General features: G+C 37.3%; 1 protein-coding gene across 2 annotated transcripts in view; it reads left to right on the plus strand.

Annotated features, from left to right (window-relative positions):
- The window catches only part of UNC13C (unc-13 homolog C), a 609,739-nt gene that overhangs the window by 470,907 nt on the left and 112,878 nt on the right, over window positions 1-25,954 (plus strand). For both annotated transcript variants that reach the window (XM_061158385.1, XM_061158384.1), the window contains 3 exons: window positions 9,610-9,736; window positions 19,463-19,559; window positions 20,193-20,336. In XM_061158385.1, coding sequence (XP_061014368.1) covers window positions 9,610-9,736; window positions 19,463-19,559; window positions 20,193-20,336 — 368 coding nt within the window. The remainder of the gene's footprint in view (window positions 1-9,609; window positions 9,737-19,462; window positions 19,560-20,192; window positions 20,337-25,954) is intronic.

The raw sequence follows: 25,954 nt of genomic DNA on the forward strand, positions 1-25,954 counted from the left end.
AGAGCAGTGAATACCAGTTGATGGTGCATGAAAGAGATGCAACTTAGGAAGATAGAAACTAACTCCTATGAGCATGAGAGCAATTCTGTAAAAAGAGAACTATTAGCAGTTCTTCTAAGTAAAACCCTGTTTGAGTTATCATATAACATACATTCTTAGGAACTAGAATGGATGATCTCCAGACTAGAGCAAAAGCAGATTTCACCTTTTTAATAGATAGAAGATAATTGGTCGCTTTCCTATCTTCTTTCCTGTGTCCATTCTCTATAAGAGAGACATGGTAGGTGGGGGAGAGGGCGAAGGGGAGAGGGTGATGGCCAAAGTGTGGCTACAGAAAGTTAGACAAGCAGAAGTGTTCCTTTCCTGAAACTGTGGGAACAGCAGGGATGAGGGCGATGTGGAGGGTAGAGAGCTTGCAGAGTCCAGGACAATGGGTTTGAGGAGGACTGTAATTTCTGAACAGAGTGCCCAAGTAGGGAAAAAGGTAAAACTGCTGCAGTTATGGAGAAACGAAGCGTAAATAGGTTAAGCAAATAAACTGAAGGTCTTGTCTAGAAAACTGACTAGGACACTGCTCACAGCTGGCATTTACCTGCTTACCAAAGCACATCTTATCTCTGATCTTTTAAAATTTCTGTTGAGCCATTTTTTTTTCTTTTAGCAGTTACATTCTTTCTATCCAAACTTAGTTTATATGCATTCTTTTTTTTTCATTGAGATATAGTTGATTTACAATATTATGCTAGTCTCAGGTATAGCACTTAGTGATTCAGAATCTTTACAGATTATATATATATTATATTCCATTTATAGTTTTTATAAAATATTGACTATATTCCCTGTGCTGTACAATATATCATTAAAGTCTATTTATTTAGACATAGAAGTCTGTACCTCTGAAACCCCTCCTCCTATCTTGCTCCTCTCCACCTCACTCTCCCTACTGGTAACAGCTAGTTTGCTCTTCTGTGTTTATTGACTCTTTGTTGCAATCATTTGTTTTATTCTTTAGATTCCACCTGTAAGTAATAACATATGGTATTTGTCTTTCTCCATCAGACTTATTTTCTAAGCATGATAACCTTCTAGGTCCATCCATGTTCTTGCAGAAGCCAACATTTCATTCTTTTTATGGCTGAATAATATTCAATATTCAACTGTATTCAACACATACACCACATCTTCTTTATCCATTCATCTGTTGATGGGCACTTAGGTGACTTGCTTATTTGGCAAGTATAAATAATGCTGTTGTGAACACTGGGATTCAGGTATCTTTTCAAATTACTGTTTTCATTTTCTTAAATGTATACACAAGAGTGGAATTGCTGAGTCATATGGTAGTTCTATTTTAGTTTTTTTGAGGAAACTCCATTCTATTACCTGAGTAGTTGCACCAATTTACATTCTCTCAAACCATATACTAAGGTTCCCTTTTCTCCACATTCTTGACAACATTTTTTATTTGTGGTCTTTTTTAATATAGCCATTTTGACAGGTGTGAGGTGAATCTCATTGTGGATTTGATTTGCATTTATCTTATGATTAATGATGTTGAGCATCTTTTCCTGTGCCTATTTCTATCTCTGTCTTCTTTGGGAAAATGTCTATTCATGTCTTAATTGAGTTGTTTGGGCTTTTTTTTTTTTTATGTTAAGTTGTATGAACTGTTTATATATTTTGGATATTACCCGTTATCAGTCACACCATTTGCAACTATTTTCTCCCATTCAGTAGGCTGTCTTTTCATTTTGTTGATGATATATTTTGCTGTGGAAAAGCTTTGAAATTGAATTAGGACTCATTTTTAAATTTTTGCTTTTGTTTCCTTTGGTTTAAGAGAATGATACATAAAAATCATTACTATGATTTATCTTGTAGAATGTTCTACCTATATTTTCTTCCAGTTCTGTGGTTTCTAGTCTCTTACATTTAGTCTTTAATCCATTTTGAGTTTATTTTTATATATGGTGTGAGAAATGTTATAATTTCATCCTTTTACATATAGCTGTCCAGTTTTCCCTTTACTGATTATTGTGGATATAGCGGATTTTACTACTTTTGTCTTTTAATCTTCTTACTAGCTTTGTCAGAAAAGGGAATGACAGCCCACTCCAGTGTTCTTGCCTGGGAAATCTCATAGACAGAGGAGCCTGGTGGGCTACAGGGTCGCAAAGAGTCAGACACGACTTAGCAACTGAGCATGCGCTAGCTTTGAATGGTTCATTTACTACCTTTTCCGTATAGTTGGGCTTCCCTTGTGGCTCAGCTGGTAAAGAATCTGCCTGCAATGCAGGAGACCTGGGTTCAATCCCTGGGTTGCGAAGATACCGTGGAGAAGGGAAAGGCTACCCACTCTAGTATTCTGGCCTAGAGAATTCCACGGACTATATAGTCTATGGGGTCACAAAGAGTCGGACACGACTGAGTGACTTTCACTTTACCTTTACCTTTACCTTTACCAAGGAGCTTTTTCTTTTTTGTAATTTTTCATGTTTCTCATTGTGGCCTTTCTTTTTCACTTATAGAAGTCACTTTAACATTTCTTCTAAAGCTGGTTTGAACTATTTTAGCTTGTCTCTAAAACTTTTGATTTCTCCATCAAATCTCAGTGGTAGATTATCCTTGATTGTAGGTTTTTCTCTTTCATTACTTTAGTTTCAACTGAAAATCAGCTCATTGCCTTATGGGAGTTCCCTAATTTCTTTTCCCTTGCAACTGTTAATATTTTCTCTTATATTCAGCTTTTGCCATTTGGATTACGTGTGTCTTGGAGTGGTCCTCTTGGGGTAGATCCTGTTTGGGACTCTGTGCTTTCTGCACTTGGAGGTCTGTTTCCTTTTCCAGGTTAGGGAAGTTTTCAGCTATTATATGATGTCTTCACACATGTTCTCTGCTCCAGTCTCTCTCTCCTCTTTCTGGGCCCTCTGTCATGTGAATGTTAGTACATTTGATTTTATTCCAGAGATTTATTAAACCTCCCTCATTTTTTTATTCTTTTTTTTCTGTTGAGCTTCAGTGATTTCCACTGTTCTGTCTTCCAGCTCACTGATCTGTTTCTCTGTATTATTTAATCTACTGTTGATTCCTTCCAGTGTATTTTTCATTTAGTTGTGTATTCTTCATCTCTGTTAAACAGTTTTAACTTCTCACTCTGTTTTTCCATTCTTCTCCTGAGTTCTTTGATCATCTTTACAATTATTATTTGAACTCTTTTGCAGGTAGATGCCTATCTCCACTTAGTTCTCTTTCTGGGGATTTATCACATTCCTTTATTTTAACTCATGTTTCTCTGGCACCTCATTTTGTTGATTTGCTGTTTTTATTTCTCTGTATCTAGGAGGTTATGTTCCCTGACCTTGGAGAAATGGCCTTTTGTTGGAGACATCCTGTCCATCAGCCCACTCCCCACTGGTCACCAGAGCTGCCTGCTCTAGGGGTACCGTGTGTGGGCTGTGTGTGTGGATCCTTCTGTTGGGGAGGGTAGACTACTGGGGCAGGCTGGCAGGCATGACTGGCTCCAGGTCCAGTTGTTTGCCAGGCGCAGGCTTGCACTGAGGCTGCCAGCTGCTGATTGCTGGGCTGGGTCATGGGGTGGCTGTTTTTCAGAATTCATAGGGTCCCCGGTACTAGAGCGGTCTCACCGGTAGGTGGAGTTCGGGTCCAGGATATCCTAGGTTGTCCACCCCACACATGGGTGAAACCAGGTCTTGGGACTAGTGCTGGCTGACTGGTGGGCAGAGCAGGCTAGTTGCAACGTTCAGCAGTCCCAGAATTGGGGTCAGACTGCTAATGGTTGTGGCCTGTTCCTGTCACAGCTGGCTGGGGGGTCCTGAGTGTCCTGAAGCTTGTCTGAGCTCTCTAGTGAGTGGGGCTGGTGGGAAGAATGGCTGAAGAGCCCAAGATTTCTTAGAACTGTTTACCTGCTGCTGGGGTGAGGGGCCAACTGGTCCCGGGCTGTTGTTGGACTCCTGGTGGGTGGGTTTGACCCTGCCGTGATGGGCTGCAGGACTCAAGTTGACCTTGGGCTGGTGTCTGCTCACTGGCGGGTGGAGTGAGGCCCTGGTCCTAAGCAAAGCAGGCTTGCTGATGGGGAGTGGGGGGGCAGGGCACCTGGGATTCTGGAGCTGGTGCCTGCCCACTGGTAGGTGAAGCTGTGTCTCGGGGTCTCTAGCTGCAGGGCCCTGGGGGCCCCAGCATGCTGGTGTGTGGGGCCAGATCTTCAGCCCTCTGGTGGGCAGGGCAATGTCCAGGGGTGGCTCTGGGCTCGGGGACTCTTAAGGAAGCTGTTTGATGATGGGTGGGGCTGTATTTGGCACTGGTGAGTGCCATGAGACCTCCCAGCACTGGTGCCCTTAGGCTAGTGGGTGGGGTGGGGCTGGGTTCCCCAGGCTAACAAGCTAAAGGGAGGATTCAACAATATTGGTTGCCAGCACTAATGTCCACATGGTACAAGGAGGTCCCCAAAGTGACTTTAGCCAGTGTCTCTGTCCCCAGGGTGAGCTCCAGTTGCCCCCCTGCTTCTGCAGGAGACCCTCAAAGATCAGCTGGCAGGTTTTACCCAGGCTCCTTTCAAATCTCAGTTTCTTTCCTGGGTCTGTAAGTGTGTAAAATTTTGTGTGTGCCCTTTAAGAGTGGAGTCTGTTTCTCATAACCCTCTGGGTCTTCCGAAAGTTAGCCCCACTGGCCTTCAAAGCCAAATGTCCGGGGGCTCACCCTGGCACAGGATCCCTGGGCTGGGGAGCCTGATGTGGGGCTCAGACCCCTCATTCCTTAGGCAGAACCTCTGCAGTTGTAATTATTGTCTGTGCATTGTCCACCCAGGGGCATGAGGCCTGACTGGACCATGATTCTGCCCTCCTACCTCCTGGTTGTGTTCCTTCTTAGCATCTTCAGTTGTAAAAGGTCATTTATGATAGATTTGAGTCTTTCATAAATAATTATTCTATAAGTAGTTGTGATTTTGTTGTGCTGGTGAGAGTTCAGCTCAGGGTGTTCCTTCTTTGTCATATTGGGAACTCTCTCATCTACATACGTTCTTAATATTTAAAGGATTAAAAAATAAAGCTATATATGAACTTTTTTGAATATGTGTTCAAAATGAACATAATTTGGATATGTATTTTGTTAAAAATTAATTTAAAATAAACTCTATAAAAATTAAAATTTTAAATGTTTTCCTATTTTGGGGGTATAATTCAAATATAATTTTCAGAAAAGTATTTCCTTCTAAAATATACAAACATATATATTAAAATGAGGAAAATGCAAGTCATTATTTCATATAAACTTTTACATAAATCACTTGAATAAAGCTAAAATTTAATGAGTTAAATCTCATAAATCTAAACTTCAGACATTTTTGTGTATGGTGTTAGAAAGTGTTCTAGTTTCATTCTTTTACAAGTGGTTGACCAGTTTTCCCAGCACCACTTGTTAAAGAGGTTGTCTTTTTTCCATTGTATATCCTTGCCTCCTTTGTCAAAGGTAAGGTGTCCATAGGTTCGTGGATTTATCTCTGGGCTTTCTATTCTGTTCCATTGATCTATATTTCTGTCTTTGTGCCAGTACCATACTGTCTTGATGACTGTGGCTTTGTAGTAGAATCTGAAGTCAGGCAGGTTGATTCCTCCAGTTCCATTCTTCTTTGTCAAGATTACTTTGGCTATTCGAGGTTTTTTGTATTTCCATACAAATTGTGAAATTCTTTGGTCTAGTTCTGTGAAAAATACCGTTGGTAGCTTGATAGGGATTGCATTGAATCTATAGACTGCTTTGGGTAGAATAGCCATTTTGACAATATTAATTCTTCCAATCCATGAACACGGTATGTTTCTCCATCTGTTTGTATCCTCTTTGATTTCTTTCATCAGTGTTTTATAGTTTTCTATGTATAGGTCCTTTGTTTCTTTAGGTAGATATACTCCTTTTATTCTTTTTGTGGCAATGGTGAATGGTATTGTTTCCTTAATTTCTCTGTCTGTTTTTTCATTGTTAGTATATAGGAATGCAAGGGATTTCTGTGTGTTAATTTTATATCCTGCAACTTTACTATATTCATTGATTAGCTCTAGTAATTTTCTGGTAGAATCTTTAGGGTTTTCTATGTAGAGGATCATGTCATCTGCAAACAGTGAGAGTTTTACTTCTTCTTTTCCTATCTGGATTCCTTTTACTTCTTTTTCTGCTCTGATTGCTGTGGCCAGCACTTCCAACACTATGTTGAATAGTAGTGGTGAGAGTGAGAACATAGGCAAAACACTCTCCGACATAAATCAAAGCAAGATCCTCTATGACCCACCTCCCAGAATATTGGAAATAAAAGCAAAACTAAACAAATGGGACCTAATGAAACTTAAAAGCTTTTGCACTACAAAGGAAACTATAAGTAAGGTGAAAAGACAGCCCTCAGATTGGGAGAAAATAATAGCAAATGAAGAAACAGACAAAGGATTAATCTCAAAAATATACAAGCAACTCCTGCAGCTCAATTCCAGAAAAATAAATGACCCAATCAAAAAATGGGCCAAAGAACTAAACAGACATTTCTCCAAAGAAGACATACAGATGGCTAACAAACACATGAAAAGATGCTCAACATCACTCATTATTAGAGAAATGCAAATCAAAACCACAATGAGGTACCATTACACGCCAGTCAGGATGGCTGCTATCCAAAAGTCTACAAGCAATAAATGCTGGAGAGGGTGTGGAGAAAAGGGAACCCTCTTACACTGTTGGTGGGAATGCAAACTAGTACAGCGCTATGGAAAACAGTGTGGAGATTTCTTAAAAAACTGGAAATAGAACTGCCATATGACCCAGCAATCCCACTTCTGGGCATACACACTGAGGAAACCAGATCTGAAAGAGACACGTGCACCCCAATGTTCAGCGCAGCACTGTTTATAATAGCCAGGACATGGAAGCAACCTAGATGCCCATCAGCAGATGAATGGATAAGGAAGCTGTGGTACATATGCACCATGGAATATTACTCAGCCATTAAAAAGAATTCATTTGAACCAGTCCTAATGAGATGGATGAAGCTGGAGCCCATTATACAGAGTGAAGTAAGCCAGAAAGATAAAGAACATTACAGCATACTGACACATGTATATGGAATTTAGAAAGGTGATAACGATAACCCTATATGCAGAACAGAAAAAGAGACACAGAAATACAGAACAGACTTTTGAACTTTGTGGGAGAATGTGAGGGTGGGATATTTCAAAAGAACAGCATGTATACTATCTATGGTGAAACAGATCACCAGCCCAGGTGGGATGCACGAGACAAGTGCTCGGGCCTGGTGCACTGGGAAGAACCAGAGGAATCGGGTGGAGAGGGAGGTGGGAGGGGGGATCGGGATTGGGAATACATGTAAATCCATGGCTGATTCATATCAATGTATGACAAAACCCACTGGAAAAAAAAAATAATAATAAAAATTAAAAAAAAAAATAAACTTCAGACATAAAAATATTGACAGTTCTAGAATTCAAAACCATCTAGTTGGCAGAAAACCAATATCAGGCTTCCTATATGTACATGGAAAACTACATATATACAAACTTTGCAAGTAATATAAATCATTGATTATTCAAAATATCCCCCTAGCTAGTAGTAGATTTGGTTTGCATACTGCATTAATTCATGAGCACCTTCAAATGCATGAATTGGACCCAAAGAAAATGGGTGCTTACTGATACTTTCATATGCAATATTCTACTGCATGTATGCTATCCAGACAAAGAACCTGGTGGGTTGATTAGTTTATCCTTTCTCTTACACACATGCTTCCATAGCTTAAATTCCTTCCCGTATTCCAAATCTGTAACTATTTCTGTTGTCAACAATGGCAATCTGCAAACCTTGGTAGTATTTGGACACTGTCACCTACGGTTTCTAGAATAGAGAACAAAAGATATTCCAGTGTTCCTATGGGCTTTAGAGAGTATTAATCATAAGAGCAAGTGGTGTTAGTCACAAAGACAAATGTTTAGTTATGGCTTGTTCTGTGCTAGTACCAAGTGTGGGATCCCCAGTGATAGAGGAAGCTACAAGCTATTTAATTTTTGAGTTTGTATTTGGGATGAGTAGAATCCTCTTTATGTGTGGACTGCTAGGGCAAGAGTCTTCCCTTATCTGGGCTTCAGGGTAGTAGTGTATTAAATTCCGACCTATAAATTTATCAAATACATGTTTACTCTTATGGTATGGAGGGATACTAGACATCCAAAGGGAGAAGGATAGGGAGAGAACCAGCAGTGAAGGGGGAAAGGGTGAAATAAATTTGGAAGAAACTGAAGCAAAACATCACCTAATTCATAATTTTGCCTAGGAGTTTGGTCTGTAGGTACTAATATATTACTCTTGTTTATGTGTATAAATGTATGTGTTCTCCCTCTCTGCATTTTTCTTGGTTCTGCAAATTGTCTTGAATTATTGTTTAAGTAATTTGAGAATGTTCAGTTTGGGGTGGTGTTACCTCTTGCATTTATTATTGAGATTTAAGTCCCTCTGGAGTCAGGTTTTGAAAAGCAGGGATGCCCTCAGTTACTTTATAACAATCTAATTTCTTCCATAAGTGCTTTTAGCCTGAAATATTAATTAAAGCATGTTCCTATTATAAATCAAAGCCCTTCGCTTGAAGGAGATTCACAGAACCTCAATTAGAAATTCTCAGAGGACACTTTCAACCTGCATATAGTTAGGGATATTTTGGGTTTGGTTGTATCTATACTTAAAGCCAGAATTGGCCAAACTTCATATTGAATAAAGATAAATGTGTCCTGTAACACTACTTTTGTCTCTATTTCCCAGTTTTGTATGTCCAGATCGAAATACAGTTTTAAGTTATAGTTTTGAGCAAGAGATTTTTAAAAGTTACGTTTAGAAACTATTGCTATATGGGAAAATAATCTTTAAAAAGTGTTGATATATGTATATGAATAACTGATGCACTTTGCTGTATACCTGAAACCGACACAGCATTGTAAATCAACTAGACTCCAATAAGAATTTTAAAAAGAAAAGAAAATCCTGCTTAAAGAAATGGCAGAAGAGTCACAGAGTACAAAATAATTTTAGCTGAACTTAAAAGGTGAAGAAAAAAACAGCTATCTTAGAAGTTAGATATATTTCTTCTCCTTAATTCTTTAAGTATTAAATATCCAGGCCAGAAATGTGATCTACTCATTCACATTTCCAGTATTAATCAGGAATTATGCCTCCTAGTTTGGTTCATGTTTTATTCATACTTACAGGTTTTAATTCTTTCTGGCACTTTAGTATCAGGCTAAAAGTAGTCAAAATATGAAAACTTGCAGATAAATAGAAAAATGTTAGTATGTTATCACTCTTTAACTCAGCAGAATATTCACCTTTTCCAGGAAAGCACATTAGAGCATTCACATTTCTACATAGGACCAAACAGATGATTTTTGCATTTTGTAAAATTTCAGGTCTGTCTTTAGCAATTCACTTTGCCTTAACCTCAGATATAATGTTTTCTTCCTTTCTGAAATATGAATAATAAAAGTAGACTGGAACACAGCATTGTTGGCAAACCACACGTTATTAAATGTTTGATTTTATCTATTACAGAACATGAAAAGCAGAGGTTATGCAAGAGCACTGATTATATGAATTTGCATTTCAAAGTGAAATGGTTTTATAATGAATATGTGCGGGAACTTCCTGCCTTCAAGGATGCCGTTCCTGAATACTCCTTGTAAGTAGTGATTTTTTCACCCCCAAGTTTATTCTCAATTCATAGTCCTGTAAAATTACACCTGAATTATGCAGCCCTAAAATCTCTTCACATAATCTTCATTTGAATGCAGACATTTCTGTTATGAAATTAGCATTAAATGATTTGCATATCTTTGGGAAGTATATTTAATTGAATTGTGTTGCATTTTTCAAGTATGTCTTACTTGGATATTCAAGTCAAAGAGAAACAAATACATAATACATAACAGCTCACACGATGAAAATGATTTCTTGTAAAAGTGCTTGAACTTGGATTTTGTTAGTAAAATGAAGGGAGCTTGTGTATTGATCTATATAATCCAGATTTCTCTTTGTTTCAAACCTAAACATGTCTTAGAAATTTATATTTCTAAAATAGAAGTCACTGTTAAACAGGTAACATTGTCATAAGCTGTTTTTATCAAATACAATTATTATCACACCATCAGATTTATAATACTGTACATTTCATATTTGTCAGAATTCCATTTTATTCTGTTGAGGGGGGTCTGCCATATCCTAGGCACTATGCCAAGAGTTGTAGGAAATGGAGAAAAAAATAAAGACCTCACCTTGAAAGGAACTTATACTCAAGGAGACATGGACAAGAACAAAAATCATGATAAAACAAGGCAAATTGAAATAAGTACTAATTCAAGTAGTATAAGCAAAATGCAGTGCGGTCTCACAAAAGAGATATATTACCCCTATTTCAGTGACTCTACACAGTATTTATGAATAAGGTAACATTTAATATAGACTTTGAAAAGTTGGTCAGGTTATAACAAGAAAAGGAAAGAAAAGTTCTGAGGGTAATTATGGAACAAGGAACACATGGGCTGTGGCCCATGGGAAATAGTTTAATTTCAGTGAAGAACACAATATTTTTACAAAATTAATAGTAATGTAGGAAAAGTGCTTTTGACTAGATTATATAAATACAGTGGAATTTTTGCTACTTTCATTAGGCATTGTGGAGGTTGGAAGAGGCAAAGAACGGACGGGGTAGAGAAGAGATTTAGGAGGTAGTGAGGAATGTAATGATAAGATTAGAACACCCATGTATATAACTTTTCTCATAGAAGTTTATAAGCTAGAACGAGATACCAAGAGAAGTAAAAAGTTTACACATAATAGTGTGACTGTAGTAAAAGTGTGAAGGTTGAAGATGTGTGGGAGATAAATTTCAAAGAGAATTTACAGAATTTGTCAGCTAAATACACTTGAGGATAGAAGAAAGAGTTAAACATGCAGTACAAGTGTCTAAGTGTTGGTGACATCATTGACTGGGAATAGGGAAATAAAAAGGGGAGCTATTTGCCAGAGATTTCTGCTTCTGGCTCTGTCTGAACTAACTAAAATCAGACTAACATGCTCACTGAAGACCAACTATGAAAGCTGAATAAATTAAACAGCATCAGAGAGCAATTAAGGCAAGTCACTAAGGACTGAGGCACTAAGGCAAATCAAGGATTGAGTCACTAAGGTCCCTGAGGAAAGAAATGCACTGAGATGAACCCTGTGTGTGTTGCAGTTTCTCCCCAGTCCTCTCCAGCTACATGCATTTACCAATTTGCCATGCCAGTCATGGTGGTCAAACAGAGAACAGTAACCCAGAGTTTATAGTCATCTCCCTGGGCTGGAAAAACAAACATTGTTGTTCAGGGCTATAGAGGCTGCTTGGTCTTGTGGGACCAAGATCTCAGAATAAAGGGGACTACAGAGAAGTAAGTACACCATGTTGTATGCAGTTTCCTTTTGAGGTGTTCTCTGATTCCTAATCTGCCCTTGTGTGGAGAGTGAGGCAGAAATCGAGTAGAGTGCAAGCACTAAGAGATTAAAAAGCTATGTAGAGACTTTAACATTCTCACAGTGTTGGGGAGACAAAAATTAGAAGGTAAGCCTTTCTAAGAAAGAAGAAGCACTATAAACATCCCAGTTTTTCAGGTGAGATCCCTGAAGGACCTCTGTTCTAAAAATAAGGGCAAACTGGAAATAGACCAGCCTACAAGCAAAAACTTAGATCTGCTCTAAAGGAAATGATAAATCAAAGGTTCCACAATTTTTCATAGACAATGAACAATGTTTAAAAGGTTAAAGATTGCCAGACAATAGGACCAAATGACTAGAATCCAAGAGAAAAAGAAATATTAGCCTTATCAGACATAATTTGGTATGTCCTTCAAATTGTGGGAGGACTTCAACAGTAAAAAGGAACCTATAAGAAGAATAAATTGGACATCATAAAATTGAAAAAGGAAAAGTTAGGAATGTAACAGATGGACCTAATGGCAGAATATACACAGCAGAGGGCCTAAAATAACTGAGCCATAGAAACAAAAAATACAAATATAGAAAAAAATAAAACAGGAATATATGGGGCAAATTATAAAAAGGTCTGGTATACAATGAAATGGGTCCCAATAAAAAGAGAAGATAGAAAGTATAAATAGTATTTGAGCAGTGTGTAAAAAGATACTAGGTGTGGATTTTGCAAAACTGATGAAAAGTTTGAAACTAAAGTTCAAGAATTTTTATAAATCCTAAGAAGGATAAATGCAAGGAAAACCACCTGCAGGCACATCGTAGAAAACTGCTTAAAATCAAAAAGAAGTAAAACTTAAGTGTACTGGGGTCAAGGAAAGGAAGACACTACCTTGAAAAGAGCTGCAGTAATACAATTGACTGATTGTTCAACAGAGGTGACTGAAACCTGAATACAATGCAGTGATATCTTCCAAGTGCTGAAAGAGAGCAATTAGAATTCTACAGGCATCAGATATATCCTTCAAAAATAAAGGAAAATAAAAACATCTATACAATATAACTGGGGATCTTCCCAACCCAGGAATTGCACCCAGGTCTCCTGTACTGGAGCCAGATTCTTTACCAACTGAGCTGCAAGGGAGGCCCAGCTGAAAAGCTAAGAGAACTCATTTCCAGGAGACTCTCATCAAAAATATACTCTAAGCCTTCAGACAGGGGAACTCAAGATAAGAATACAGTAATAAAGAATTGGAAGTATTAGAGAAGATGAACAAATTAGTACTTTTAAAGCACATTAGCAATACAAAATTTTAAAAATCTGTAGAATAAAATATGTATAGAATTAAAATAGAGGACAAAAACAGCATGAAAATGTAGAAGACTGATAGACTGAGTTAATATAAGGTCCTCGAATTGTTTGGAAGGTGTAAATACTCATTTTAAAAAACTTTTACTATGTCTTGGGTGTGTGTGTTATAATTTATAATGCAAGCCCTTAATATATAATATAATACTAGGCATCAAATAAGATTATGGGGAAGGAGGAGGGAGTAAATAAAAAACTACTTAAAAGGCAAAAAATGAGAAAGAAAGGAATGAAAAACTAGTAGGAAACTGGGGGTGGGTATGGAAGTTGATAGATTTAAATTTTAATGTATCAGAAAATTAAGTGTAAACTTTATGTGCAAGTAGACTAATATTCTAGCCAACAAGTATGGTTCTACTAGATAAAGTAGTAAAACCCAAAATATCTTTCTTATAATTTATTCACCTAAAGCATAGGAGTCTAGAAATCTTAAAGGATGAAAAAATAACTGAAAGGAAAATTATGCAACTATATTAATATTTTAAAAGTAGATTTTAAGATAAATACTTTGAGAGAAATTTTTCATAATAGTTAAGGGAACAATTCAACAAAAAGACGTATCATTTCTAGTGGAAAGATATTACATGTTCTTGGATTAGAAGAATTAATATTGTTAAGTGGCCATACTATCCAAAGCAATCTACAGATTTAATGTGATCCCCATCAAATTACCCATGACATTTTTCACAGAACTAGAACAAATAATCCTAAAACTTATATCGCACCATGAAAGACCCCGAATTGCCAAAACAATTCTAAGGAAAAAGAACAAAACTGGAGGTATAACCCTCCCAGACTACAGACAATACAACAAAGTAACAGCAATCAAAACAGCATGTTACTGGCACAAAAACAGATATATGGGTCAATGGAACAGAAAGGAGAGTCCAGAAATAAACCCATACACCTACAATCAATTAATCTTCGACAAAGGTGGGAAAATATACAAAATATAAAGACAGTCTCTTTAGCAAATGATGTTGAGAAAGCTGGACAGCTACATGTTTATCAATGAAGTTAGAACATATCCTCACACCATGCTCAAATATGACACCATAAAACTCTGGAAGAGAACACAGGCAAGCATTCTCTGACATAAATCCTATCAGTGTTTTTCATTAGGTCAGTCTCCTAAGGCAATAGAATTGAAAACAAAAATAAACAAATGGTACCAAATCAAACAAGCTTTTGCACAAAACAGAAGTCACAAACAAAATGAAAAGACAACCTATGGAATGGGAGAGAATATTTGCAAACAGCATGACCAACAAGGGATTAAATTCCAAAATACAGAAACAATTCACATGACTTAACAACAACAACAAAAACAATCCAATCAAAAAATGGGCAGAACAAATAAATAAATATCATTTTTCTATTTGTTCAAGCTTAAAAAAATTGGGCAGAAGACCAAAATAGACAGTTCCCCAAAGAAGACATACAGATGGTCAATAGGCACACGGAAAGATGCTCAACAAAACTAATTAGAGAAATGCAAGTCAAAACTACTGAGATATCACCTCACACAGGTCAGAATGGCCAACATCAAAAAGTCTACAAATAACAAATGCTGAGAAGGTGTTGAGGAAAGCGATCCCTCCTACACTGTTGGTGGGAATGTACATTGGTTCAGCCACTATGGAAAACAGTATGGGGATTCCCTAAAAAGCTAAAAATAGAGTTGCCCTATGATTCAGCAATCTCACTCGTAGGCATATATCTGGAAAAAACTAACTTGAAAAGATACATTCACCCTCAAATTCATAGCAACAATATTTACAATAGGCAAGTCATGGAAGCAACCTAAATATCCATTGACAGATGAATGGATAAAGAAAATGTGGCTCAAATATACAATGGAATATTACTTATCCATAAAAAAGGGTGGAACATTGCCATTTGCAGCAACATGAATGGACCTAGGGGTTATCATACTAAATAAGTCAGACAGAGAAAGAAAAATACCATATGATATCACATTTATGAAATAAAAAATATGATACAAATGGACTGATTTACAAAACAAATGCTCGCTCATAGACACAGAAAGCAATCTTACGGTTACCAAAGGGGTAAGGTGGAATAAGGATAAATTAGAAGACTGGGATTAACAGATACAAACTACTATATATAAAATAGATAAACAAGGCCCTACTGTTTAGCACAGGGACTATATTCAGTACCCCATAACAAACCAGAGTGGAAAAGAATATGAAAAAGAATATATAATGTAATATATACAACTAACTCACTTTCTTGTACACCAGGAACTAACACAACATTGTAAATCAACTGTACTTCAATTAAAATTTTTTCAAAAATAAAATTTTAAAAGATATATAATTTCTCAATTTGTATGTATTAAATGACATGTCAGCAAAATATATAAAGCAAAAATTGTCAGAAATAAAACGAAAAATAAAATCTACAATTCTATTTGATTACAATTCTTTCAGAAACTGAAGAATCAGACAAAAATGTCATTAATAAAGACATTTCAAAAGCATGAATAAAACACTGAGAGACATTTATCTACCCAGATATATCTCTATGTGCTCACCCAGATTTTCCACAAATTTTCATAGATATAATTTACACACACACACAGAATGCCTATCTATAATTTATAATTAACCAGCAGTGAGAAAATACACATTTTTAACAGACACACATGGTGCACTTACCAAAATAGACTATCTGCTAGACCCAAAAGCAAATATAATGAATTTTAAAAGCTTAGACAATATACTGTATATTCTTGGACCACACATAGGAAATTGAGCAGACACTCTAGATCATTCATAAGTCAAAAAATAAACCACGGTGTAAATTACACAGTTCAGTTCAGTCTCTCAGTCGTGTCCAACTCTTTGCGACCCCATGAATTGCAGCACACCAGGCCTCGCTGTTCATCACCAACTTGCGGAGTTTACTCAAACCCATGTCCATCGAGTCGGTGATGCCATCCAGCCATCTCACCCTCTGTTGTCTCCTCCTCCTCCTGCCTTCAATCTTTCCCAGCATCAGGGTCTTTTCAAATGAGTCAGTTCTTCACATCAGGTGGCCAAAGTATTGGAGTTTCAGCTTCAGCATCAGTCCTTCCCATGAACACCCAGGACTGATCATGAGGATGGACTGGTTGGATCTCCTTGCAGTCCAGGGGACTCTCAAGAGTCTTCTCCAACACCACAGTTCAAAAGCATCAATTTTTCGGTGCTCAGCTTTCTTCATAGTCCAACTGTCACATCCATACATGACCACTGGAAAAACCATAGCCTTGACTAGATGGACCTTTGTTGGCAAAGTAATGTCTCTGCTTTTTAATATGCTGTCTAGGTTGGTCATAACTTTCCTTCCAAGGAGTAAGCGTCTTTTAATTTCATAGCTGCAGTCACCATCTGCAGTGATTTCGGGGCCCCCCAAAATAAAGTCAGCCACTGTTTCCACTGTTTCCCCATCTATTTCCACAGTATTTTTAACTAATGATAAAATATAACATGTCAAAACTTGTGGATTACAGCTAAAATGGGAAATAGAGGGAAATTTATGGCTCTAATTCTATAAAAAGATAGGAAAAATTATAAAATCAGTGATATAAGTTATCAGAAGAAATATCTAAAATCAAGAGAAAATAGAAAAAGAAAATATCAACATGACCTGGGATAAAAATAAAGTAGAAAATTTTTATGTGCTCAGTCCTTTCCAACTCTTTGCAACACCATGGACTGAAGCCTGTCAGACTGCTCTGTCCATTGAATTTTCCAGGCAAGAATACTTGAGTGACTTGCCATTTCCTACTCCAAGGGATCCTAACCCAGGGATCAAACCTGCATCTTTCCTGTCTTCTGCTTTGTTAGGCAGATTCTTTACCACTGTGCCACCTGGGGTTAAAACGCCAAGTGTGTTTTTGAGATGATAAAAATCCAAGAAGCCTTAGCAAGGGCAGTGCAAAAAAAAATATGTCACAAATTACCATTGTCAGGAAACGATATCACAAAAGATCCTAAAAAGATAAAAATTATTAAGAAGAACATTTATGGTAGGCCATTTAAAAGTTAGACAAAATGTATAAATTCCTTTAAAACTAAAACCAAACTAGCATAACAAAAAATATAAAATCTGAATGGGTCTGTAAGTATTTTAAAATTTGAATCCTTAATTAAAGCTCATGTCACAATTAAAACTCCAGGCCCAGATGGCTCCAAATGGAATTCTTCCAAATGTTTAAGAAAGAATATCACCAATGTAACACAAACTGTTCCAGAGAAGGCAGGAATACTTCTCAAACTATTTTTAAGGTCAGCATGTCCTCACTACTAAAACTCATTGAGAACACAGCAAGCAAGAATAATTACAGGCCAGTTTCTCTCTGAACATAGTTAAAAAAATAAATGAAATATTAGCCAATATAAAAAGTCTAATATAAACATGACAAAGGGGAATTTATTCCTGGGATATGAGATTAAGCATTTTAAAAGCAATGAACACAATTCACCACATTTAAATTATGGAGAAAATTCCGACAATCATTACACTAAACTTATAGCAATAATTAGATAAAATGGAACATTAATTAAAAATCGAGGAAACTCCCTTAATCTAATAAAAGAAACCCCCTGCATTTAAACAAACTATACAAACATACTTATGGATAAAATTTTGAAAACTTCCCCATGAGATCAAGAATGAACAATTATGAAAAATGTTATATATATATATATATATATATATATATATATATAGGTAGGTAGGTAGATAGATAGATATAGGACTTCGCAGGTGGTGCAGTGGTAAAGAATCCACCTGCCACTGCAGGAGACACAAGAGACATGGTTCAATCCCTGGGTCGGGAAGATCCCTGGAGGAGGAAATGGCTACCCACTCCGGTATTCTTTCCTGGAGAATCCCATGGACAAGGAGCCTGGCGGGCTATAGTCCATGGAGTTGCAAAGAGTCAGACATGACTGAACACACACACACACGTATATATATACCTGAATCACTTTACTGTACAGTAGAAATTAATTCAACATTATAAATCAACTATGTTTATACACATCGAAATTTTTTAAAAAGAACAAAACTGATAACTGATAACATCACTTTTATTTAACATTGTGTTAGAAGTCCGAGGCAGTACAGTAAGACAAAAGTCTGATGATTGTAAAAGCATATAATGATGCTGTCAATATGTTTTTGTGACATAATTATACATCTAGAAAATTCAAAAGAAACTATGGGAAAACTAATAGAATCTAAAATGTGAATGTAGTAATTAAGTTCATTGAATTTCTATATCATAGCCACAATTAGAAAATTATGTATACACAATACCATTTAAATGACATTAAAGCCATGATAAAGACTTGTGATGAAAGATGTGCATGCCCTCTATTCAGGCAACTATAAAATATTACTTAGAGATACTTAAGATGTAGTCAACAAAAATATACAATATTCCTTACAAGATGCATTATTGTAAAGATGATAGTTCTCCCTTCATTGATTTAATACAATCCCATAAGGAGTGCAGCAGCTCTTTTTGTGCAGAATGATAAGTTTGTTCAAAAAAGTGTAGTACATAGAAATACAAAGGGCCAAGACTAGCCACAGCAACCTTGAAGAGGAAATAAAAAAGTTGGAGAACTGCACTATCAGTTGTGAAGACATATTCAAAAGCTAGTTATTAATTGTATAGTGTTGTGTGCAAGAAATAGATGAATGAAATAAAGTAGTCTGAAGATAAATTCACTCATTGCTGTTAATTTATTTGCATCAAAGATGCCAACTCAAAGCAGTGGGGGTAAGGATGACCTTCTAAATAAATGGTGCTAGACAACCATACATCCATTGTACTTCCATATGGAAAAAAGAACTTTGAAACTTAGACCATTCACAAAACCCAACTGCAGGTTGATTGCAGATCATGGAATACGTGTAAATCTATGGCTGATTCATATCAATGTATGACAAAACCCACTGAAAAAAATAAATAAATAAAGGAGAAATTGGAGGGGAAAAAAAAAAAAATTTAAAGGTGAGCCTGCAGGATCAGTTACAGGAGAGGAGTTGTGGTAGATGAAAGCCAGATGGCAAAGCCCTGAGAGATAAGAGAATGACACAGCAGGGCACACAGCATACAAGATCTGCGTTTTACAGGATTTTGAATTGTAAAGAGAATCATAGAGTGAGAATTGGGAACTAATCATGAAACAGCATGAGAAGGGTCAAGAGAAAGGAAGGGATTAATGTAAAAGGGAAAGTTAGATAGATAGATATTGGCTACCCTGCACAGCATGCAGGATCTTAGATTCCCAATCGGGGATCGAACCCATGCCCCCTGCAGTGGTAGCTCAGAGTCCTAACCACTGGACTGCCAGGGAATTCCAAGAAGGGGATATATTTAATAAGTGAAGATAAAGGTCTTCAAGGTAGCAGAACTAGAAAAAGAGAATGAAAAGAGGGTTTTGGTCCTGAATTACTCTCAGATAAGAAAAGAGCAATACTGCATTTACTGTTAATTATGTGTGAATGACATCTTTTATAGTATGTCATAATATTTATTTTTTTCAGGTGGTTTGAACCTTTTGTCATGCAGTGGCTAGATGAAAATGAAGACGTGTCAATGGAGTTCCTACATGGAGCCCTGGGAAGAGACAAAAAAGATGGAGTGAGTTTAAATGACTTTCAGATTGCTTATTTTTGAGATTCATTCACACTGCTCACTTTTAAGCTAACGGGAATTATTAGGCTTATTGCTATTAATTAACATTTATTTTAATTCTCTAATTACCAAAATATAATTAAAACACAATTTTAAAGGCTAAGACCCCTAGGGAATTGCTTTAAAAAAAATCAATCACCCCTTTGCCCCAAGATTCTTTACTCCTTGAATTGGCATGAATCTACAAGTTCAGTAGGCTTATACAAAGCTTCCCCATTGCTCTGGAACCTTTCCAGGATTCCAATATTAGGGACAGACACCCTCCCAATCCCTCTAGAGTAAATCAAATGTCTCTAGCTACAATCAGCTTGCTAAACCATCCTAATGCCTGTGGGGAATGAGAAATTGAAAAAAAAAAACCACTCCCCCAATTCAATTAATAGTAACCTGCCTCATGATACTAGTTTTACTACACTTTTCAGAAAAGGAGATGAATGATTTTAAAATGAACAAGGATTTTCTCATTGGGAAATGAAAGCACATGATATAGGAGATTGAGTTGTTTTGAGAAGTAATGAAGATTCTTTCCACAGTCCATCTAATATGCTTTGGGAATGGTTTCCTCTTCTCTCTTCTCAGTTCCAACAGACATCTGATCATGCACTCTTCTCTTGCTCCGTGGTTGATGTCTTTGCTCAGCTTAATCAGAGCTTTGAGATTATTAAGAAACTGGAATGCCCCAATCCAGAAGCATTATCTCACTTAATGAGAAGATTTGCAAAGGTAAGTTAAATGGAATGAATCCTTTCTTTGCTGGGACAATGTGTGTGTGTGTGTGTGTGTTAGTCACTCAGGTCATGTCCAACTCTTTGTGACCCCCATGGACTGTAACCTACCAGGCTCCTCTGTCCATGGAAGTCTCCAGGCAAGAGTACTGGAATGGGTTGCCATTCCCTTCTCCAGGGCATCATCCCGAACCAGGGATCGAACCCAGGTCTTCTGCATTGCAGATGGATTCTTTACCACTGAACTACCAGGGACTATGGCATGTTATTATTTTCCTGCACAGAATCTGAAAGATGCTGTTATTTTATAGCATTAGTCTTGTCTGACCACTACCCCAATTCAATTTTCTAATCCCAGCAATAAAAAGACTGTTTCAAGTTTGTCATCTGACTGTCTTTTTGCCCTTTTTTCTTAAATATAGATTTATCAACCTAAAAAATCAAGTTGCTATTCACATGAATGACTCAGTCATTTGTAATTGATGAGACTACTATGGGTGGCCCAATTAATTTATATTTCAGCTTTGTAGCAGAGAATAAATCTTGGAATTTCATATTCAAATGGAAAGTGGTTTTTTTTTTTTTTTTTTTAGCAGTAATACACTGTAGTACAAAATATGTTGAACTTGGAGTAATGAAAATTGAGTTCTAATTTCAAATCAGCCAGTAACTATAGTGTGAGCAGTTCCCTTGATTTTTATGAATAGGCTTTTGTTAGTTGATTTTGAGCAACCAGATTTCTCTGACCTCTTCCTCCTTTTATTGTCTAAGAAGGCTTATAAAGTACTTACTACTTTGCAAAAGTTTCAAGGGAAATATAAGAACTAAAAGATGCTGTCTCTGTCCTTCAGATCTCAAAGACAGACAGACAGACAGACAGACAGATAGATAGATAATCAAGATCACTTGACATGAGCTAATTGGAAGGTGGCATAAAGAGGGATATTCATGAAGAGGGACAATTCAATCTCAAGAACAGTGGAATTCACAATAAATTGAGCAGAAGGAAAACTAATGAGAACTAAAATAGACAAAGTTTCCCTGGGAAAAGAGGGCTCATTCAGCCTAAAAAGGTAATGTTAGAAAAGTGTCATAAACCATGGGAATAGCAGGAACAAACAGATAGGAAAAGCTGAACTGGCATGTGAAGAATGGGGAGAAACAAGCTGGCAAAAAAGAAAAAACAAAAAACAAACAAAAAAAGAAGTTCTAGGAGAGGCAAAGGTTGGGAGAGTGAAGATGTGTCCAGGTGTCCAGATCTTGAAAAGCTCTGCTTCCCAGGTTGAGAAGTTTAGATTTAATCTTCTGAACTATTTAAGAAGTAGTAAATATCTGGAGATTGTGAATGAGAGTTTTTGAATACAGAGATTTTCATTATCAGAGATTTTGAATACAACAAATGTAAGGATGGAGGGCAAGGACCTACCCAGTCCTATGCCTGATGGCCCTGTGGGTGGATAACAGTGGACGTCTTGGCTGTTTATTTGACAAGGGCTTACTCATCGCCTCATTTGCACACTTTACCAGCCACTTTCAGAGATGCAGTCATGAAGAAGAACAATCTCTGACTTTAGAAAACTTATCATGAGATGGCCAAATCTGTAGACAGCTGTGAAAAAAATCAAATGCTATAATCAGGGTATCTCAGAGGTTGAAAAAGGTCGTGTGTGTGTGTGTGTGTGTGTAATTTTAAAAAATAAAGTCCAAAGCTCAGTGCACTTGTTTACAATATTTAAGATGTATTAATTTGCCAGGGTTGCCTTAAATAAAACACCTCAGAATGGTGATGTAAACAGTAGAAATTAATTATCTCCCAGTTCTGGAAACTAATTCAAGATCAGAGTGTCATAATGTTTGCTTTCTTCTGAGGCCACTCTCTTGACTCCAGCAATAGACTACCTTAGTGTGTCCGGACACAGTCTCTCCTTTGTGTACATACACCCCTTGTATTTCTGTGTGCACTCAGTTGCTCAGTCCTGTCTGACTCTTTGTGACCCCATGGATGATAGTCTTCCAGGCTCCTCTGTCCATGGAATTTTCCAGGCAAGAATATGGAGTGAGTTACCATTTGTTTCTATGTGTGTCTAAATTTTCTCTTCTTAGAAAGACACCAATCATATTGGATTAGAGCTCACATTATTGGCCTTATTTTAACTAACTGACTTCTTGAAAGATCCTTTCTCCAAATACATTCATATACTGAGATACTGGGAGTTAGTGTTTCAACAAATAAATTTCAAGGGGACACAATTCAGCCTATAAAGGATACACATATTTACCATGCCACTGCTTTTTTTTTTTTTTGTCATGGCACTGCTTTTAACCACAGATACAAACACAAAGGGAGATTACTTCATTTGCATTATCACAAAAAGTCTAAGTTTGAGATCCTTTGTGAATGCAAGGCATGAGGCACACCCTGTCATTGGCTCTGGTTCTTAGAGAAGTGTAAGGCTTGTTCACTGACAAATGGATTAGGAAAGGGCTTCAGCATCTTTATTAACTGTAGTAGGACAGTTAATTGATGCTGAGGTAACTAGGAAACCAAGAAAGTGTATGATGTAACACAACAAAGACTGACTTCCTGTTCACCAAACTTCAGCCTTTGGTAAAAATAAATAAATAACAAAGCCAGATATACTAGTCAGAGTGGTAAGGACAGATTTTAATCAGTAGTAAACTACTGCAATGGGGGAGAGTCCAGACTGAAACAGACTGTTTTGATTTGTCCAGCCATCACTGGGTGTTTCAGAGGCAGAATGTAGGAACAGGGAGAGCACAAGTAGGGGCCCAAAGAGCAGGAGAGGGGCGTGATCCACGGGAAGCCCACCTAGTTTGCTAACTGGTACTTACTGAAGTTAGGCCCCTACCCTTCCACAGAGGCTGGGAGACAGGACCCTATCTTCAGGTGTTGGCTAGAATAAATGGTAAATCTTTTGGCAGCCTTGGGTTTTTTCAGGCAGGCACTTTAAGGAATGTGGGGTCATCCAAGAGGTGTGTCTTTGAACTCTTAGAAATTTTGCTACTGTTTTGTTCAAGTCTTGATAAGTCAAGGTTAAGGCCCAGTTGAGAAGGGGACTCAGAGGAGCCTGGGCAGAGCTTGCTCAATAGAGAATCTTTGTCGTCCTCCACTATTCTGTGACTCAGGACTTCTAGCTTGAGAGGTCCCACTAGAGAAAGAGCATAAGATCTATAGAGGGCTGTGGAACTACAGTTGGAATGTTAGGCTCGTGTCGTAAACAGTCTTAAAGAGCAGGGAAAGTGGCTGAATTTCTTTAGTAAAAAATGAGGAGCCCATGAAGGTTTTTAGGCAGACAAGCAGCTGTCACCCTAAAATGTTGTAAAGTATTTGTCTGCCATGAAATACTTTGAACTCCAGTCTTTGTATCTACTAACTAGGAAGACTAAGGTAACCTCCCACTTTTAGAGATAATAGTTAAAAATCATTTATTGCAACTTTCTTGAGAAGCTGATTCTAATTTCCCACTATGGGGAAATTTGCAGTGAATTCTGCAGAAGAATTATTCTAAAAAATTCTCGAAGTCTTTTCTTGACTAGCAGCTGTGTTTTGGATGACTGCCAAGAAAAGAATGAAATAGGGTCATTAGGGACAGTGTTTTTAAAAGTATGTCACATGCTATTTCTGAAACTCTGTAGTGGAAGCAGGGTCAGATAAGAATTGCACATATTACAAAAGTGGAATTCACAGAGTAGTCAGGTTGTGTAAGATGGGGACAAAGAAGCCCAGAGTGTAAGGGCTGTCTGAAGCAAGAGGAGAAGAATAGGCTGCATGTGTCACTGAGGAAAGGTGAGATTTATTGGCACAGTAAAATAATTTCAGTGAAATAAAGACACTTTTAACCCATGGACATTCAGTACTAACCAGTTGCTATCATAGGGAGATGAATTATCATAAGGAATGAAAAACATTTTCTAGGAAAATAGAAATTGGCAACCTTCAAGGAAAAATAAACTTTTATTAGCATGATTATTTTTAAAAAATGGGACTTTGTGGTTAATCTAATTAGCTGTTTCACAGGAACCACAGTCTACTGAAGTTTATTTCATCAGCTGTGACCATTGGTCTTGAAAACCCTATCCTTCTTAGGACTGGGATCCTTGTATCAAGAGATACTGAAATCCTATTATCTTTCTGGGACATAGACTGATTTAAACCATCCCCTGGAGGAAAGACACATTAATGATGTCTTCAGACATTTAAGAGGAGTTAGCACGGTCAACTGGATCTTAAAAACATGATTTGTTTTCACTAAAGCATATAAAAGACTGAATCAGGTGCCAAGCAAATCCTTTAAGTTCCATAGCAGGTACATTCAGGAGCTGTGCTGAGTGGGAAAATGGACACATGGTTGGAGAATATTCCTATGGCTGTCTTACTGCTCTTGACAAGTATGGGTACTTCAGTTTAAAGAACAGTGAAGTAATATTTTCAGTACTACTTAAAAACAAATCAACAAATGTTAATTGACTCCTAACTAAGAGTTGTCAATATTATGGTGATTGAGACACAAATATTCCTTGTGATCTGGTAACCTAATCCTAATTGTAAAAATAATAATGATAATTCATTGAGCACCACTATGTGCTAATCACTTTACATGTATTGTCTCACTTATTCTTTACAACCACCTCAAGAGATACATACAATTATTTTTCCTAATTTTAATATGACAAAACAAGCTCAGAAGGTTTAAACAATGCAAAGACTAGAAATGATACGAATGGAACACTTTCATCCACCAATCTATATTACCTTCACATTCCAGTGTTATCAGAAATCAATTAGTAAGTTGAAGAACAAAATCTCACCATTCATGTTTTTCCTTTAAGCCAAACCTAGGCTTCCCTAGGGAATTCTGTCTTATGTTGGATACGTTAAAATACAATGTGTGAAGCACTGAAGTGGCATCACTAGTGCCATTTAACAAATACTGCAGCCTTCTTGTCCTCTATGTTGCTCTGATACTGTAAAGCTCCATGCATGAAATGTGACTGCAGAGATGCATTTGGTCCAGGGTTCTTGTCTTCCTGATTATAAGAGTATACTCCTAGATGTCCCTCCCAGTAGTACTGACAAGATATTTAGTCTACTTCTACAACCCACTCCAGTATTCTTGCCTGGGAAATCCCACACACAGAGGAGCCTTGTGGGCTACAAGTTGATGGGGTCACAAAGCGTCAGACATGACTTAGTGAGTAAACAATAACAAACCCCAGAATTGCTGACTCAGTAGACCTGGGACTGGACCAGTGAATTTTTTTTAATTGATTTAATTTTTTTTACTTCACTAGGTCTTTGTTGCTTTGCAAGGCTTTCTCTCTGGTTGTGGTGAGCAGGGGCTACTCTTGGCTGCGGTGGCTTCTCCTGTTGTGGAGTGCAGGCTCTAGGGTACATGGCTTCAGTGGTTGTGCCACATGGTCTTAGTCCTTTGCTGAATGTGAAATCTTCCCAGACCAGGGATGGAACGCACGTTCCCCACATTGTCGGGTGGACGCCTGTCCACTGCGCCACCAGGGAAGTCCTGGGTCAAGGAATTTATTTATTTATTTCCAGCAAGTTCCTAGGTAATGCTTATGATGATGTTGGAAAAATGC

This window comes from Dama dama, chromosome 12 (assembly GCF_033118175.1).
Source record: "Dama dama isolate Ldn47 chromosome 12, ASM3311817v1, whole genome shotgun sequence".
Lineage (NCBI taxonomy): Eukaryota > Metazoa > Chordata > Mammalia > Artiodactyla > Cervidae > Dama > Dama dama.